Here is a 19,373-nt window from a genome sequence, read left to right on the forward strand (position 1 = left end):
GTTTTTTTTAAAAGCATAGAGCTTCCTCCAGCTGGTTGCAGAAGAAAACATCAGAGAGTCAATGCATGAATGGGGTTCAACACACTGTTACTGGTTTTGAGGTGCCACACGCCAAGGCATGAAGGCAGCTGAGCCTAGAATAACCCCAGCTGACAGTCAGCAAGCAAATAGGGATCTCAGTCGTACAACCACAGGAAATGAGTTCGACCAACCACTCGACCACGTTTGGAAGCAGATTCTTTTCCTGAGCCTCCAGAGAAGACCCCAGCCTGGCTGACCCTTGGGTTTTCAGCTTTGAGGCACCTTGAGTAGAGAACCCAGTACAGTTCTCCTGTACTTCTGACCTAGAGAACTGTGAGGTAATAAACGGATGTTGATGTACACTTCTAAATTTGTGGCCATTTATTTTGCAGCAACATAAAACTAAGGTGCAGTTATTGACATCACCCATGAGGTTGCCCTTTACTCCTGAAGCCCATAGCAGAGTGGGTGAGGCAGCCCCTATCTGCTTTACCTTTGTCCCACTCTGATCCCACTGGGACTTCTGGCAGTGAGGTCTCCAGTGAGCTGGAGACATCCCTGTTACACCATTCTGGCAAAAGATATTGTGACATCAATTATAAAACACTGTGAGAGAAGTCACCTCGATTACTTCTATTTATAAACTTCTTTCTCTTACCACAAAAACTCTACTCTCTGCAAGGGTCACCAAATTAGTGTCCTTGAAGTCTCCATCTTGTTCATGATCCATATAATAGTTTTTCCTTAGGAAGTATAGTGTGCTTGTGTGTGTGTGTGTGTGTGTGTGTGTGTGTGTGTATGTGGCAACAGGGGTGGGCAGCCAGTAACTGACCATCCTGGGATTTGAGTGTTGACTTAAACTTTCAGGGTCATGATTTTCCTTGCCTAAGTGTCTCTGGTCCTATCATCATATAGTCACTTCAGATGAGAAAAAAAAAACAACCAGCCAACCAACAAAAACAAAAACATTCAGAAGAAGAGCAGAAGTCTCAAGTAAACTTTCTTTGTGGAATATCATTGGCTTACACCAAAAGACATGGAAATCCATTTCCAACAGAGGTGGGCAAGGTAAGAGGGCAAGGACAGTTTCTCCTGTTGCTCTTTGCTGAGTCTCTTTGCTGAGGTGGCTGACTCCCTCAGGGCATTGGTAAGTAGAAGTTAAGTGAAGGGCTGGGTTGGTGCAGAGATAGTTTAAGGTTTGGAGATCAGAGATTCTGGCCTAATAAAGTAAATTGAGTATCACTTGAAATGAGGTAATGGTTATATGGTGCTCAGAGATCTTGGAATGTAAGCTCACAATGAACCCCAACACCCTTATTCCAGAGAGCTTGAAAAATAGAGCTCTTACAAAAATATAGCCACTGGGAACAACTTACATTGTTCAGAACCCTCATAAGTATGATAGAGACCTGAATAATCATTTCCTGACCACAGCAGACACCTTAAGGAAAACCCTGCTAAACCCAAACCCAACCTAATTTTGTTTGGATGGGACCATATTCATCTTTGATGTTCACTTAACCTCTGTTTGAAATTCATGTTCTTTGCCTTTAAAAACACTGCTCTCAACATTAGAATGTGCTTCATGTATTCCACATACACGTCACCACCCACCACCATCAACCCATTGGGAGATTCCTTCAGAAGGTCACACCGCATTTTCATCTAGAAATATGGAAGGGAGGCGGAGCAAAATTAAGGTTAATAGGTACATGGGGAAAGAATGTCTTCATGAAGTTTGAAAATAAGATGCTGAAAATGACAGATACACTCCTAATTGAATTTGAGGAAGAAAGCACGAAGACAAGCTTGCCTCAAGATGATAAAAGAAGGACACCACACTACCAAGGAGCATCACTTCCTTTATGGTGATTTTATACCACGGGGAACATGGGAGGGAAGGGAACACTCAACTCACACCCTAACTTGACCTCTGTCCTAGGTACTTACTTTGTACACACTCACTGGGACTTTGTGTTTTCATCTACAAAATAGGGATAATGATAGTTACTTACCTAACAGGGATGTCGTGTTACACTCAGCCTAAGAAATGGTGCATGGTAAGGGACCATGATAACTTGGTTTTTCTTATGATCACTATTATCATCACCATTTTCATAGACAAATAAAATGGCTGAAGCTTCCAAGCTGGAGTGTGGGAACTGTAATTTGCCCTAGAAGCAAATTTTGCAGATTTCCTGCTTCCACTGAATTCTCCTGGACAACCTCTACCCATAGTCTTTTTATCCAAAATGAACAATCTCATCTTCCATTTACTCAAAATATTGCTGTTTGGGATGGTCATCTTTTACTAAAGATTTGAGGGCATAGGGATGGAGTAAAATTAGACCTCACAGAACAGGAAATGGATTAAAATCGAACACTAGTCATCACTTTTTTTATGAGTCGAGATTTCTCACGAGCCTTCTTTTCTCCATGGATTTGGGCTTCTGGCCATGTTGGGGAGTTCTCTCCCTCCCTCTTCTTTTCTGCCAGCGCACAAGCCCTAAACTTCCATTAGTATCTATGTACAGAAGGACAGCTCTTCGTCCTTCACCCCGACAATGTTCACATTTGCATATCCCCTCAATTCATTAAGGCACCTTTTTTCGATAAAAATTCCCTCTGATCTGAATCTTTACCCTTAGCATCTGTGAGAACTAGAAGTAAAGTGTGCAGAGGTGATTTTCACATGCTGACTTACCCTGTAGTTATTCTGAGACCCCTCCCTGTCTCCTTGTATGTTGCATGAATGCACCTATCCCCATGGCTGGAACGTGAAATGTACTTAATAACTAGTAGTACCCTTTCCCTACCTAACCCTCCTGCACACATCTCGCCCTGAATCACCATATAGGAAAGCCACTTTGATTGAAATACCGAGTGTGTGCAGAGAGGAAGCAGGCCCCCAAAGGCTGAGAGACAAGGTCGATGAGGGCAGCTGGCCCTGGCCCAAGCAGAGGTCCAGGGACAGGAGGGGCACTGTTAAAGAGCTCGCTCTTTGAACAGCCAACAAAGAGTCAGGGACGAGTGGGCGGATCAATTGTGCAGCCGAGAGGAAATGAGCCTGAGGGAGGAGTCACACCTCTGCTCCATGGCCTGTATCCTCTCCCAGGTGGCATCACACCCCCATTCTCAAGAGCACTTTCACCTCTGGAGCCTCTAGCAGGCCCATCCTTGCAGAAGAGAACAAATTAGATTCCTCCCCATGCCGCCCCCAAGTTTGCTGACTCAATTCATCCCCCACCACTTCTAGGTCTTCCTCTTTATGTTGTCACTTTGTTTCATTATTTATTTTTAGCCCGATTTCGGAAGCTTTTACTCTGCCGGGCATTGGCAGGGTATCAACCACATCATTCTGGGCTCTGAAAAGATCATTGTGCAAGCCTGGCCTCGGGCCCTCTGGGGACACAGTCCTAGTGTGAGCCACGTCACGCTGCCTCTTCACCCTCCTGGCCAGCGCAGGGGCTGCTGCATTCCCCACGGGTCAGCTGGCACAGTGGCAATGAATATTAGAGATAGACATGACCTTAGATTTCACCTGGCCCAGCCCCTCACTCTCCAGTGGAGAAACAGAGACCCAGAGAACTAAAGGATCAGCCCCAAAGTCCTCCATGAAAATGACAGAGTTGGACCCCAAACCATGGACTCTTTTCAGTCTCATGCTCTTTCTTATGCACTAGGGAACAATTTATGGGACAAAATCAGTGGTTCCTAAATGCTAGTAGTGATCAGAGTGCCTTCTCCATTTTTATTTTATATTTACATATATATTTTTTTCTGGACTCGGAACGCACTTACATTCATGAAAAATACCAAAAAGCTAGAACATCAGTGGGAGATCCTCTCATGGTACTCACACACTCTCCAGTTTGTTATTGTTTCGCTTTAAGAAATACAAAAATATATATGTATTTTTTTGCCATGAGCCGGGAGCAGTAAGCTGGTACTGCTTGCCTCCTCGGACGGGCTGCGGTAGGAAAGAAGGGACACGCTTCAGTTCCCAGGACAATGGTCTCTTTGACTGGGAATATACCGAAACAGAATTACAAGTGTGCAAGAATAAACAAGGCTGGAGTCAATCTAAAGTTGCCTTACACTCTGTTTTATTAAACTCAATGCATTTCCGCTCCTATGTGCAGCGCCTAGGTTTGCTTAATTATAGATACCCGGGGTGAATGCTAATTGAGTCAGAGGACAGTCCACGATTGGAAACCAAGGCCCTTTTCTGACCTCTACAGGCCATTGGAGGAAAAAAGGAAGCTGCTTCTGGAAAATTACAGAGCAAGAGGCCCCGCGGACCAGGGGCTGAGGGAGATTTTTCCCGGATGCTTCCTCGATGCTGCTCTGAGTTTGCTGGACACATGTGTGCCCTACTTTCCTGCAGCTCTGCTATCCATTTTTAATAGGTTACTGAGACAACGGGTAGGAGGTCATTCTTGGGAGATGTTTGGAATGGAAATGAAGAACTTGATCATTCAACGCATATTTAATGAAGGTCCACCGTATCTTGGGCAGGGTGCTAGGCCCTCAGGATACAGCAGTGAACAAAATAATCCCTGTCCTCCAGGAATCTCTAGTCTGGTGGGGGGAACAGAAAACTCCACAGGCAAAACCTTGCAACAAAAGCTATGATAGGGTTCCTACAAGGCACTATGGGAACTCAGAATCAGATCATGTAAGACTACTTGGAGGAGAATACATTTAAGCACACAGTGAATGAACACACATAGGTGGAAGCAGAGAGAATAAAGTGCTTTCTGGAAACCAGAAGTGATTTTTTAGGACCTGAGCATGGGCTTGTGTTAAGAGAGGAGACTGGACAGTGAGCCAGTGGCCGGATCGGGAAGGGCTCAAGTGCCAAGTTCCATTAGCATTTTATCCTTCGGACAATAGGAGGCCAGTGAAAGGTTGTACGCAGCAGAAATAGATTTTCATTCCAAATGTTAATGTCTACGTGAGAATAAAGGGCTGGAGAGGAGGCAGAGCCTCCAACGATGAGGACAGTAGTGAGGAGACCATTGCTGAAATCCAGGTGAGAAATGGACCAAGAAGAAAGAGCAGCAGATTCTAAGCAAAGCTAAGAGTAGGCTTGACAAGACTGGTGAATTCACCCACGGAGTGAAGCATTAAGTGACTGCCTCAGTCAGACATCGAGCCGTGCATCAGGCACACACAGAAACAGATTCTCATCGAGATGATCCAGTTTAGGAAACTGGGAGGTAAAGACTTCTCTGGGAGGAGATAATGCGGCTCTGACATGGAACTTGTGCAGTTTGAGGTTAAACGGGATATTATACAGGGATGTCCAGCGTGAGTTGTTTATATTTGACTCAAATATTGAAACCAACAAAAATAACAATAATACATCTTCCTAGAGAGAGAGAATTGCTCCTTGGCCTCTGAAAGGCCCTGAAGAGTCTTTGAAGAGGCACTTGTCCTTGTGGTGCAGGCTCAGCTGTCAGACTGCCTGGGTCAAATTCACCATCTTGCTACTTACTAGCTGTGTAATCTTAGGCAAATTCTGATCTTCTTTTGGCCTCAGCATCCTCAGCTATGGAATGAACATAAGAAGAGGGCCTACGTTGTAGGTTTGGGTTGTGAGGCTTAGACATGATAACAAATGCAATGGACTCAGAGTACTGTATGTGGCAAGAATTCATATTCAGCCCATGTTAGTGGCAACTGTTGGTTGTTGTGTACTATTACTGTCCATCCCTTCTAAGGAAGTAAAAAGGAGCATGGGTTGGGAAGTCAGACTTCTCGGGGAGGAGACCCCAGTTCCATCACTCACTAAAAGTGTCCCTTTTTATAGGGCCAAACTTCTTCTCGGAAATGGCATTAGTAATGCCCATTTATCACCCAGAGTGGTCGTGAGAAGTTCAATGAGTGACTATGAACAGAGTAGGAACACGGACAGGCTTTTCCTCCCCTGATGCCTCCTAAAATAACTTCCTCTTCAGAATGAAATGGGGGTGGGGCCTGGTCGGTATTATTCTATCCACGATCATCCATTCATTTAACACCCACACCCTCGAGGACAGGGCTGTGGGCCTCTTTGCTTCCTCACTCTGCCCCACAGCCATTCCAGAATGGATCTCAGTGTTACTTCTTGCCCTGACCTCCAAAGACCAAGGCCACACTCAGACACCTCAACTGAACTGCGCCAAAGAATTGTGCTTAAAAATTATTATTTTGTCAAGGGAATGGTCATGATACATGCCTGCTCTTAAGAAATCATTTTCACCCTATAAGGCCCTACAAAAGACTATATAAAAGATCAATAAAAGCTCCTAGTCAGAATAACCAATATACTCTATGCATTTTAATAGATCATTGCTCTGCTCTGTTTAGCTACTTGTCGTAAGAGGTGAGTGTGATTAAATTGGTAATTTTCTCCCAAATATGCATTCTCTTCCAAAGAGAACTGGATCCATTTTTCTTCATGACCTGAACAAGCTCAAAATACACACATGCGAGAAGGCCAGTCTATGTCATATGCCGATGAGAGAGGTTCTCACATTCTACCCCAAAGGCCTTCACTTCCATTTCTGTGTGACAGCACAGCGTAAAATCATCACCTAGCTACCCCTTGCCTTTAGAAACATGTGCCTGATGACAAATCGTTCCTCACTCTGTTTTCTTTCTGAAAGCCCTGGACCTATATTGTGTGCGTGCGTGTGTGTGTGTGTGTGTGTGTGTGTGTGTGTGAATCAAGCTCAATTTCACTTCTATTGTGTTGAAATGCATGTAACAGATAATCTTAAGTTGTATACAGTTGAATCTTTTTTATTATTAGGCACAGAAAGGCTGTAATATAATCCATTTTTACCTAAACATTTCCTTTGAGCAGTTCCTTTTTTTCTAAACAGCACTTTTTATCAAGAATCAGTTGGGTATGCAGCACACATGGAACCAAATTACAACACAAACAGAAGAGGACATCTGTTGGGGAGACAGCAGCAGACTCCAGACCTCATGAATTATCTTTGTCTAAAAAAGCTCGCACGGTTAGTACCCAGGCTACATTGTCATGTGTCTTTCCAAGACTAGAGCCTTTAGGGGGCAGGGGCGGGTTGTACCAACAGGGCCAAATGAGTCCATCACTCTGATGAGGATGCAAATGTTCAGGTGCACCACGCAGGTCTCTGTCCTGAGTCCCTAACGAGGATGACTCGTGTCAGACACTTCATGGAAGCTCCTTTTCTTGGCAGAGGGCAGAGGCTCCCCTCGGAATGTGAAATTGACTCTACAGGTCAGTTGCTCAGGCCAGACAATGGAAACCGTGGGTGAGAACTCCTCCCCTCGGGGTGTAACGTGACCTTACTTATGTTGGCAAGGCTCAATGCGAGCTTGTAACTCAAGGATCAGGTATGCTCAATTGTTCTTTGTGGCTCTGACTCCTTTTCCTGGAATCCCAGAGGCAAGTGGAGCCAATGGGTGGTACTGAAAGAAGCACGCAGGCAGCCAAGTTGGCACAATGCACATGGAGTCATGTGTCAGTTCTCAACAAAGTGAGCCTGTGTGTCCACAGCACCTTGGTGAACACTGAAGGCACAGATGCTCAGAGATTCTGTTCCTCTATTCTCACTTCTCTATTGAAATCCTTGCACAGTCTAAACAAGGACAAGGCCACCCTGCTCCTTAAGAAGCTTGCCTCACAAGGGAAACAGTCTTCCGAGGCTAGGCTATACTTGTGCTAGATGCCATTTTAATGAAACCAATTTCCCTTCCTATAACACAAGCTCTGATATGAGATGGAAAATGGAGGAATTTAAGGGAAATATATGGAATTTCATTGAGACGTTGGATGTCCAGTTTTGAGGCTAGGTGGAAGATACATTTTTGAGAAACTTTAATGTGTCAGGTGAGGGGAGACATAGAAAGATAATAGGCAGCTCCATGCATCTTAGAATTCTCTATTCATTGGCTAGTGGGGTTGGAGCTGTAAAAAAACACATAAATAAAGTTGTAAATGGCAAGCATAAGCATGCTATAAAAGGAATGTATAAAAGGTGCATTGGGGCACAGAAAATAAATTATATAACTTTAATTTGATGGGGTGACTAGGAAAGGTTTTACATAAGAAAAGTGATATCTGAATTGGGTCTTGACACCCCCAAATGAGATAATGGGAGAAGCTTATCAGAGACAGAGGGAAAGTGTCAACAGGTTCGAAGAATCAAAAAGGGCACTTAGGTAGATGTGTGGCTCAAGAAGTGGTGTGTGTGTGCACGTATTTTTGTGCGTGTTCATCCACACTCACCAGTATGATGAGATAAAATGAGGTTATGTCCCATGGCAAACTGTAGAGACTGCAGATGGGCAGGATTTGAATCTATAAAGGATCCAAAGAGTCTCTAGCACAGGGAAGTGTCATGGAGAGACAGCAGATTCCATCCTTAAAGGATCATGGAAGCATGGTCCTTAGGGGATCACGAGAAGCCTTGTGCTTCTCTACCCATGATGATTATCCTGGGTGTGAAAACGGCCCCCTGCTCTAGCCCTGCTATGCAGAGCATTGGACAACAGCTGGCACAGGACAGCCGTGCACGTGGCCTGGACCCCACATCACCTCTCTAGATGCACTTCCTTTGCACATTTTGAAGCACAACTGCTTCCCATTAGAGCTTACAACTCCCTGGAATTCTTGAGTATTAACATTTGGCTCGGAGTTGGGTAGAACGTTTTGCAGGAAAATTGACCACAGTGGTTTGGCCAGCAAGAGACATGTCTGTCCGGGCTGGAAGAACTGCTCCTGTGACTATCTTTAGGTGACTTGTGATGAGCCTCCCCCACCCCGAGACTGAAGATCGGTGAGGTGTGACACAGAATGGCCTTCTGCCCTAGCAGGAAGAGAGGAAAGTCTGCTCCCCCCCACTCTTCTGTTCCCTCCAAGCAAACTCCTTCACAGTTGGCTGGTGCCTGGGCTCAGTGGCTCAAGACTTCCACCCAGGTCCCCAAGCTTGCTGGGTGGAGCTCATCTTCTACTTCCTTTCCTGATATACCTCTGGATTCTAGGAGTCCTTTCCAACTGGACATCTTATAGACCCCAGTATTCAACTACACTCCTTATCTCTCACCTCACCCCAAACCTGCTGCTCTTCAAATATGATAATTTTATACCCAGTGTACTTCTCAGACCACTGAACAACCAGCATAGCAAGGGTGCCAGTCAATCAGTCATAAACATGTGGTGCAGCAGGACTGATGCATACATGCCGACCTCAGTCCTGGCTATGCCTCTGCTGAGTATCTTTGTCTCCTCCCAGCACATTCAGAATAAAGTTCAACCTTTCATCAACACATGACAAGTGTTGTTGATCTGATGGATGTCTATCTTGTCAATTTCATCTTCTGTCACTCTCCTCCTTTCCCCACATAAAAGCACATGTTTTAAATCAGTTCACACTGAACATTTTATTTCAAGCTACCCTACCCTACCCCGGGGTCTTTGCATAAACTCTTCCCACTTCTTAGCAAGTCTGCCCTCTTCTTTTCAACCAGGAAACTTACATATCCTTCCAAAATCACCTAAGTTATCATTTTCTTTTGGTAGACTTTTCCCACCATCACTGCCTCCATTAGATGAGGTGATTCTGTATCATCCTCTGCACAGCTCCATAAAGCCGTATGCCACTGTGTTAAAATAAAATGTTTATTGTTGATCTCTCCCACTGAACTTTGAGCAACTTCAGGACACAGTGAGTCTTTTTTCTCTGCAGCTTTAGAGCTCAGTAAAGAGCATGACACATAGCAGGTACTTAATATATATTTGTTACATAGATAAATCAATAAATAGTCCACGTTTCTCGCTTTTCCTGAGCACATAGCATAGATATTTACCTGCCCTGGTCACATTCTCAGAAACATGGTAAATAAGCAATTTTGAGCTCAAATGAAAATTGATGATGAGTTAGTATTATTTCCATTCTTCTCACCATTTACGTTTTCAACAATATTATCTTCTTGAGCCTCAAGACAATGAAAAAAAAAAACCCACAGAAGCATTATGCCATCCTCTATTTAAGAATGGAAATATTGAATATGGGAGAAGTTAAGAGATGCTTTCAGCCTGGATTTGAGTTCAGTGTCTTTGTTATTTCCCTCAAAACTCTCATTATGTTACAGAAATCTGAATACCTTAATACAAAGAATGAATTGTGATTTCTGAGTGATAGCAAAGCAATTTGAAAAGGAGTTGAAAAATAAGGGACTATCAATAATAACAACAACAACAATAATAATAATGTCAACTTCCCAAATCACAGCACATATAACTTTCTTGTATGCCTTGGGGCTAAATTATGGCAAAACATTTTTTTTCTGAGGCTAAACTCTTTCTGCTGAGTTTTCTCTGAAATTATTCTGTTTCCAAGATCTCTTGGTGGTGGTAGGTACATCAGGAAAAGTCTCTTTGGCATGTTTTTGAACCTCAATATGCATTATTTTCTTTTCCCTTAAGATTAAAATGTCAAATCTTTAGCCTTGCCTACCTGAAATAAAGACTACATTTTCCATCCTCCCTTGCAGCTACCTGTGTTCATAGGACCACTTTCTGGATGGTGGGATTAAGCAGAAGCAGTATGCATTGTTTTGGAAATATGGAGAACATGATCTTCTATTTCTGTCCTTCTTACTGCTGACTGGGATGCAGATGCAAAGCCTGATGCTTCAGCAGCTCTCTTAGAGCAAGAGTAGAAGTAACACACGGGGGTGGGGGGTGGCTAGAAAGCCGCTGAAGCTGAGTACCTGACATCAGGCACTCGTGATACCTGCTCTGGTCTGCCTATATCTGGAATTCCACATGAAAGATGAACAGACTTCTATCTTACAAAGGCTACCGCTGTTTTGGATTTTCCATCTCTCATAGCCAAACCTAATTCTAACTAAATACATGTGGCATCTGAACCAACATACATTTGCTTTAACATATTATCTCCATTTTATCTTCCATTCTAATCTGCCTTCCATGCTTCTTCTCATCCTTTCTGCCTGGGCCCTGTACATATCATCCTTCACACTTTCAAACTGTTTCCATCTGTCTGTTGAAGGGCCTTGCTCCATTTTCACTTGGTTTAAGCTATGCAAGCCCCCTAGAACCGCCTGCCCTGATCCCCTCTAGGAAGAGAGAGTGACTCAACCATGTGACTCCATAGAATGTTAACTGTGAGAATAACTCCATAGAATGTTCTGCCTGCGTTATGGAAAAAAATAAGCCATTATTATTGTCTTCAGTGTGCCAAACTGTATACTTTTACATGTTATCTCGTTTCATCTTCATAATAACTCTATGATATAGATATGCTCATCTCCACTGAACTGTGGTTTAGAGAGATTTAATTACTTTCCTCCGTTCTCATAATAAGTGAAAGCCAGATCCAGGATATGAGCCACATCTATCTGAGTCTGAAATGAATGAATTGCTGCCTCCCAAGATTATGAATTTCATAGATTTTCAAATTTGTGAAGACCAGTGGCCATGTCTTATTCACTACTGCCCCCCTTCCCTTACAAGGGGATCTTCTGCAGATTCTATATCTGCAAAATGTATACTGTTCCAACAGACCAAGGATGATTACTTGGTTGTATAGCCTTTTATGTTCAATCACCCAGCAAGGGAAGACCCTGCCAACACCCTCAGAGTCTCAGTGGGACTCATGGTTTGGGCTGAGAGGCTCAGATGCTATAAGAGGGAGACAACAGGAAGTGATAACCCTCATATAGAGAACGACTTAAACAACCACTTAGAATTCTGGCTGAGAAGACACAAAGCAAGTCCAACTCCTACTACTTCCAGTCCACTCCAGTTTCAAGCACAGGAATGGAGAAGAGCTCGGAACAGTCTTCAGAGGATCCACAGTCATCCTGAGTATCTCCCATTCTATCATAATGACAGCATGCATATAGCCACCTATCTATATATGTAAAATGCTGTAATGAAGAAGTAGCCACTCTGGAGACTTCCCTAGTGGTGCAGTGGTTAAGAATCCTCCTGCCAATGCAGGAGACACGAGTTCAAGCCCTGGTCCGGGAAGATCCCACATGCCACGGAGCAACTAAGCCCATGCGCCACAACTACTGACTGAGCCTGCACTCTTGAGCCTGCGAGCCACCACTACTGAGCCCACGTGCCTAAAGCCTGTGCTCCGCAACAAGAGAAGCCACCGCAGTGAGAAGCCCACGCACTGCAACAAAGAGTAGCCCCCGCTCACTGCAACTTGAGAGAGCCCGCATGCAGCAGTGAAGACCCAGCACAGCCAAAAATAAAACTAATTAATTAATTAAAAAAAAAAAAGAAGTAGCCACTCTCTATGCATAATGAAACTAGAAGAAAATCTGGATGTAGGGATGCTGACCTCGCATGGGCTGGCTTTCTGTGCCAACATTGTGTGTGTGTGATGGTAAAGCAACAACATGGCAGCTAATCCGATGGTTAGAGGCACAGAACTTGCTATGAACCTCAGGGTTATGGGATGGCTTTTCTTCCCTGCCCTGGTCCCTCCTCTTCTTCCTCTCCTTCATCCCTGTGGAAAGCGCATTCCTGGATCTGCCGGTCCAGCTCGGAGAAGCTCCCCTCCTGGTCCGAGCTGCTGTCGGTACCATAGTCAATCTCCTCCAGGCAGGGAGGCTCATCATCCAGTTCTGAAGTGATGCTGCTGTTGCTGCTACATCTGCCACGAGTTCCCAGAAGACATGGAGAAGAAACGAAAGAGAGGGAAGGAGGGAAGGAAAAAGGGTGGAAAGGGGGGAGAAGGGAAGTAGAACAAGGAGGTGAAGAGAAAGGAGGGGGAGAATAGAAAAGAAGTTACCCAAAGAAAGGAACATTTACAATTGGTTGGAAAAGGAGGGTGGAGGTTATCTTCACTGAGTTTTAATCTCAAGAGTCCCTGTTCCTTTCAACGTGTTGCATATATAGCAACCTGTGTTCTCAACCACTACCTCGAGATGGGGGAAGAAAATCTGTAAAATCTGTGGGCTCCCTTCTTCCTTGGCCTGAAGAGTCTGCATTTCTAAGTCCACTGGAAGATTTCCAATCACAGGATAGGGACAGCCTCATATATTTTACACTGTCAGGGTCCTTTAAGCTCAAAGTGAAAAATCAGAGACGGCTGTCATTGACTGAGAATGTCATGTCAGTTATGCCCAGGAAAGAGTGGGGATGGAATTCAGGTAGGTAAGAGTCCAAATCCCTAATGTTTCCCACTCTAACAGCACAGTAAGTCATATTACATAGCTCCCCTTCACCATGGTGAATGCTTTATTAATTTAAAAAATTAATCCAGGTGGACATGAACGGAGAGAGTAAGTAGGAAAACAGTACTCTTTCTACCATGTTTGTACTCCCTCATCATCTCCCCTACCTCCCTCCAGTTTATTCACAAGTGGAAGATCACAGGGGTTGACCAATGAGAGACAAAAGGGGGCAATAGGAATGAACATCAAACCTGGACCATATATTGTGAGCAGGGGAAACTTCCTCCCAAGGAAATGTATATCTTTCTCATTTGCATGAGGTGCCTTCTTTCCCAAAGACTTCCTAATCACTCCCTACTTAGGACTTAACCAATTAGGATTAGCAGCGTGCTGGGTTTCTACTCTGTGATTTATAGAAGGCAAGCACTTCATAAATCAGGCAGAGCTGTTCATCCACCTGCCTCGCCATAAACAATAAAAATGGGTAATCAGCAGTGTGGTTACGTTTTAGCTTGGGACAGGAATCAGAGGCCAGTTTCTTAATTGTCCACTAACTGTTACGAGCTGCTCCATGCTCTTCAGGCTCTCAGTACCCTAAGCTGCAGGTCTGGTGGGACATAGCATGAATGGAAAGGAAAGAGAAGAAATATGAATCGTGATTCCACAGCACCACAGCATTAAATTGTTACATTTTACAGGCTGAATGGTGGGTGATAAAGCAGTTGGATAAAGGAAGGTAAGAGCTGCCCAGTTATAACACAAGCTCAAGTCAGCAAGAACACCAAGTGCCTTTGACTCCGCTGTCACCATGGTAGGTACTGAGGTGACCATGCTGTACAATGTCAAGAGCCTGAGTTTTTTTTTTTTTCTTTTTTTGCCATATGCCGGCCTCTCACTGCTGTGGCCTCTCCCGCCGTGGAGCACAGGCTCCGGACCCACAGGCCCAGCGGCCATGGCCCACGGGCCCAGCCGCTGCGCGGCACGTGGGATCCTCCCGGACCGGGGCACGAACCCGTGCCCCCTGCATCAGCAGGCAGACTTCCAACCACTGCACCACCAGGGAAGCCCAAGAGCCTGAGTTTTAATCCTGACCAGGGGACCTTGGAATATCCCCTTCACCTCACATAATGACAATAATAATATCTCAAGAGTTGTTGTGAGGCTGTGAATACCGAATGAGAAAACACATGGATGCAGTCTAGCAGAACGGACTGCAAAATAAAAGCAATCAACAAACTTTAACTCCACTGTATTGTGGATACTGAAAAAGATGGTGAAACATGGTGGGAAAAGTGAGCAGGAACTGAGATAGGTTGCTTCACACCTGGGTTGCTGCAATCTCTATTGCAAAACCATCCAAATTGGCAATGCTAACAGTTTCTCTGAAACATAATTTTTACTATTCCATTTCAAATTCAGTAGCTTGCAAGAACTCGCCCTTGCTTATTAATGCAATGTGAAGATCGGTGAATGGGACATTCTTAAAGGGTCCAGTTGGCAGGAGTCCAGGAGTAAACAACAGGGTCAGTCTTCCCCTAATAAGGCCCTGCCTTCCCTTCACTGTAGAGCCTGCTCCAGTCACTCACAGATTTGGAACTTTCCTACTACAGTCAAGTTGTCAGGCTGTTCTTATTGTGACCATTCAAACGTACCAGGCTAAATGTGTTTCCAAGTCTTTATTCATACAAGCAATTTCCTATATCTAAAATCATCTTCCAACTCCTCAACATCCAACCAAATAAGATAGATCAATTTTAAAAGCTTGTCTTAATTTCCACCAAATGACTGTTTTGATAGCTCTATCTCTTATTGAAATTTCTTCCCTAAATATAAATCTTCACATATTCATTTAATTTGCTTTGATCCTTAATAGTGTTTATAGTCTTATATTGTAAATAAGGCCCATGCATCTGTCGGATTCATATTTATATTATTGTATAGAACATCTAGAATGCGTGGAGAATATAGTAGAAATCAATCAATCAATCAGCCAATCAATAAACTGTTCCCTGTGTAAATCACATACACCCACTGGCTTTAGCAAGGCAGCTGTAGAGTGTAGGAAGCAGGGCACCCTCTCTGGCTTCCAAAAGGCGGCAGAAAAATGTCTTGACTGTGCACGCCCGTGGGTTTCAGCAATGCAGCAGTAGAGTGTGTTGCTCGTGTGCATGTGCTGAAGTTAGGCTGGGAGTGGGAGAATGCCTGGACCACTCTCAAGTGCCAGCCCCAGCCAGGGAGCAGGAGAGTGTTGCAACTGCCTGTGTTCTCTGGCTTCAGCAGGGTGGAGGATAGCACCATGACCACTTGCCCCTGTCCATCTTAGCAAGGCAGCAGGAGGGTGATGCTTCTAAGCTTAACTGCCTGTGCTAGCAGGGTATGTGGAGAGGGCAGTAGTGGCATCTACCAGCACCTCCATCTCTGGGGTGAGTTTCAACTGACCGCTGTTCCTCCAGCACATGCTTTTAGATTAGCAAATGGGTCTCTTTCTCATATACTCTAGGCACATTTCAAGCTGCTATTTTTTCTCTGGGTCTCAGGGTGGGTAAGACCATATGTGAGCCCTTTAAAAGGGAAGGTTCAGATTCCTATAGCACTATGGGTCCCTTAGACATAAGCCCTGTTGGTTTTCTAAGCCAGACATTTTAAGGGCTTGTGTCTCTGGTGTAGATCCCAGGTGATGGTTACATAATGTGGAGCACCAATCCCTCACTCCTCCTGTAGAAACATTGGACTGATGAGATCCCCTCCTTACTGTGTGTTGCCATGCTGCTGGTGGTCAGGGAGAGCTCTTGCCAAGACTCTGTCTCAAACTTCCCTGCCCTTCTTGATGTGGTTCTTTAATCTTTTGTTGTGGTGAAGCAGGTCATCTAGTTTTCAAATCTTTTTCAGAGAGAAATGATCCATATATAGCTATAGATTTGGTGTGTCCATGAGAGGAGGTAGGTTCAGAATCTTCCTATCGTGCCATGTTGGTCTCCCATTCAAAAGTTTTATATATGAATTAAACCATAATTATCATGTCAGTGCATTTTAATAATTTTAAACAAATATCATTTCCTTTGTCATTCATATTTATAAATAAATGTAAAGTATAATATAAATATAAAATTAATACATAATATACAATGTATAATATATTATTAAATTATATATTATACATATTAATGTTATATATTTATATGTTATGTACATTTACATATATTTTTTATAAATTAAGAAGACTTACAATAGTTTAATTATATCTCTCACTTATTTGCCCAAATGTGTAGGAATTCTGATGAGTTAGAGAATCAAAATGCATATTCAGGGACTCCCACTTCTGGAGAGATACAGAACTATTTCTCCCTTTTCCTCTTCATAGTTCTCCCTGGATATTATATATTAAAGAAACATAAGGAAATGTGGATGAAATATGGAGAGAAGAAGCCAGACCAGATCGGGACCTAATGGCCAATGTGGTGGTATGTTCCCTGGGTTTTCTTTTGGCCTCATATTCTCTAGTCTTGGAGCTGGAGAAGCTGACAGCTTGGAATTGCTAATAAGTGCAGACAGAAAGTCCCTAATAAGAGTTTGTTCTCTTTATCCAAATGATGAGACAAGGAGCAACCTCACAAAAAAAGACAAGTTTTAAATTATAATAGCTCTATTCCAACCAAACCTCACAGACAAAACAGTAGTCCTACCCTCATTTTGCCAACAGAAGCGTGGTGAACCTAGATTTTTACTCTCACAAGACCTAATTGTGATGTCCGAAATCCCCTTCTTTCCCTCATGCTAAGGAAGCATCAGGGAAGGCAGAATAGAGCCTGAACTTTCATCTCCAATGTACAATAATGAGGTCTCCTACCCATTGATACCAGTGGGGACCATGTAGGGAGCCTGGACTTCCAAACACAACTCTTGGTAACAAGACGACTCCTTACCAGTTATTGTGGAGACCAATAACAAGGTACCCATGCTGCTTCCACCAGAGCAGTACTAGTGAAGGCCTAGCAGGAAGCTAAAACACTTACCAATGCCCAGCAGTAACAAGGAGCCCTCAGCACCATGGGTGTCAACAGAGCTCAATAGGGAGGCTAGACTTTCACCCACATATGGTATTAACAAGATTCCTTCTTCTCCTGTCTGAGTGGTGTCATAGGAGCCCAGTTCAAACAGAAGATTTTAATAAGACCCATATCTCATAGTATATTATCCAAAATGTTCAGATTTCAATAGATAATCACTCATTTTACCAAGAACCAAGGCAATTGATAGATGCCAACAGCAAATTAACACAGATGTTAGAATTATCTGAGAAGGATTTGAAAGCAGACACCATGTAAGTGTTCCACTGAGTAATTATGGACACACATGACAAAAATAATTGAATGTCTCAATAAAGAAATGGAAAATCTCAGCAAAAAAATAAGGAGTATAAAGAAGAATCAAAGGAAACTGCAGAAGTGAGAAATAGAATAACGGAAATATAAAACTTGACAAAGAAACAGAAAGTCTCAACAAGGAAACAGAACATATAAAGAGGAGCCAAATGGAAAGTTTAGAACTAATAAATACAAAAAAAAATCTAAATAAAAAATTCAATGGGTGGGCTCAACAGCAGAATGGAAGGAACATGGGAAAGAAATCAGTGAACTTGAAAACAGAACAACAGAAATTATTCAGTCTGAATAACAGAGTGAAAATAGATTAAAACAATGAACAGAACATCAAGACCCTGTGGGATTATAACAAAAGATCTAATATTCATTTCAGCAGAGTCCGAAAAGAAGAGAACCTGAAAAAGTATTCAAAGAAGTAATGGCTGAAAATGCCTTAAATGTTGCAAAAGACATTAATCTACAAATACAATAAGCTGAGCAAATCCCAAATAGCTAAACCCAAGGAAACCTAACCAGACAGATAATAACAAGCTTTCTGAAAACTAAAGACAAATTAAAAATCTTGAAACTGATGTGAGAGAAACTTTAGGGTAACAGTACTATAGTGGAAAAATAATTCTACTGGCAGCAGAGATTTCATCAAAAACAATAGGGGCCATAATAAAATAGAACACCATTCTTCAAGTTTGAAAAAAAAAGAACTACCAACCTAATACTCTAAATCCAGAAAAAAATAGCCTTCAAGAATGAAGGGAAAATAAAGACATTCTTATAGGAAGTAAAATTTTCAGAATTTGTTGCCACCAGACCTACCTTAAAAGGATGGCTAAAGGAAATCCTCTAAAAACAAATTAGCTAATAAAATAAGCAATGCTGAAATATAAGAAAGGGAGAAAGAACAACAAAAGAGTAAAAATATAGATACAGACAATAGATTTTTCTTTTCCTCTTGAATTATTAAAATTATGTTTGAGAGTTGAATCAAAAATTATACAATTGTGTGTTATGCTTCATGTAAATATTTAAGCTAATTTTATAATAAATGAGAAGGTAAATGGATGTACAGGGAGGTAAGTTTTCTATACTTCGCTTGAACTGGTAAAAATGTGACACCAGTAGATTATAAGTTATGTATATAAAATGTAATACCTACAACATGGAAAAATATATACATAGAGATACACTCAAGATCTTATAAAGAAATAAAAATAGAATTCTAAAACAAATCCACTAACAAGGAGACAGGAAAAACAAAACAGAGATTAAAAAAGGGAGCGAGAACAAACAATAAAATGGAAGAGTTAGCCCTAACTTATCAATAACATTAAATGTTATATAATTGTCATATATACTAATTAAAAGAAAGATGGTCAGAGTGGATTAAAAAATGTAACCCAACTGTATGCTGTTCATAATAACTCACTTAAAATATAATGAATATGGTAGATATAAACTCAAAAGATGGAAAAGATATACCACACAAATATTAATTGAAAGAAAGCAGGAGTGTCTATATTAACAATATCAGATAAAGTAGTAATTGGAGGAAAGGTAATAACCAGGGACATAGAGGGATACGATGATAAAAATGTTAATACATCAAAAAATCATAGCACTCTTGTACACGTATGTATCAAAGAACAGAACTGCAAATTATATGAAGCAAAAACTGATAGATCTGAAAGGAGAATTAGACAAAACTATAATTATAATTCAAGGTTTCAACGCTCCTTTCTCAACAGTTGATTAAACAACTAGACAAAAGCAGCCAAG

The 19,373-nt window shown here is 42.4% G+C and overlaps 1 protein-coding gene across 1 annotated transcript in view; it reads right to left on the bottom strand.

Annotated features, from left to right (window-relative positions):
• Nucleotides 1–12,490: 12,490 nt before the first annotated feature.
• Nucleotides 12,491–19,373, bottom strand: part of AGBL1 (AGBL carboxypeptidase 1) — a gene marked incomplete at its 5' end in the record, with an annotated part of 714,342 nt that continues 707,459 nt past the window's right edge. Inside the window, one exon of the mRNA XM_049707013.1 lies at nt 12,491–12,695. Coding sequence (XP_049562970.1) covers nt 12,491–12,695 — 205 coding nt within the window. The remainder of the gene's footprint in view (nt 12,696–19,373) is intronic.

This window comes from Orcinus orca, chromosome 2, assembly GCF_937001465.1.
Source record: "Orcinus orca chromosome 2, mOrcOrc1.1, whole genome shotgun sequence".
Classification (NCBI taxonomy): domain Eukaryota; kingdom Metazoa; phylum Chordata; class Mammalia; order Artiodactyla; family Delphinidae; genus Orcinus; species Orcinus orca.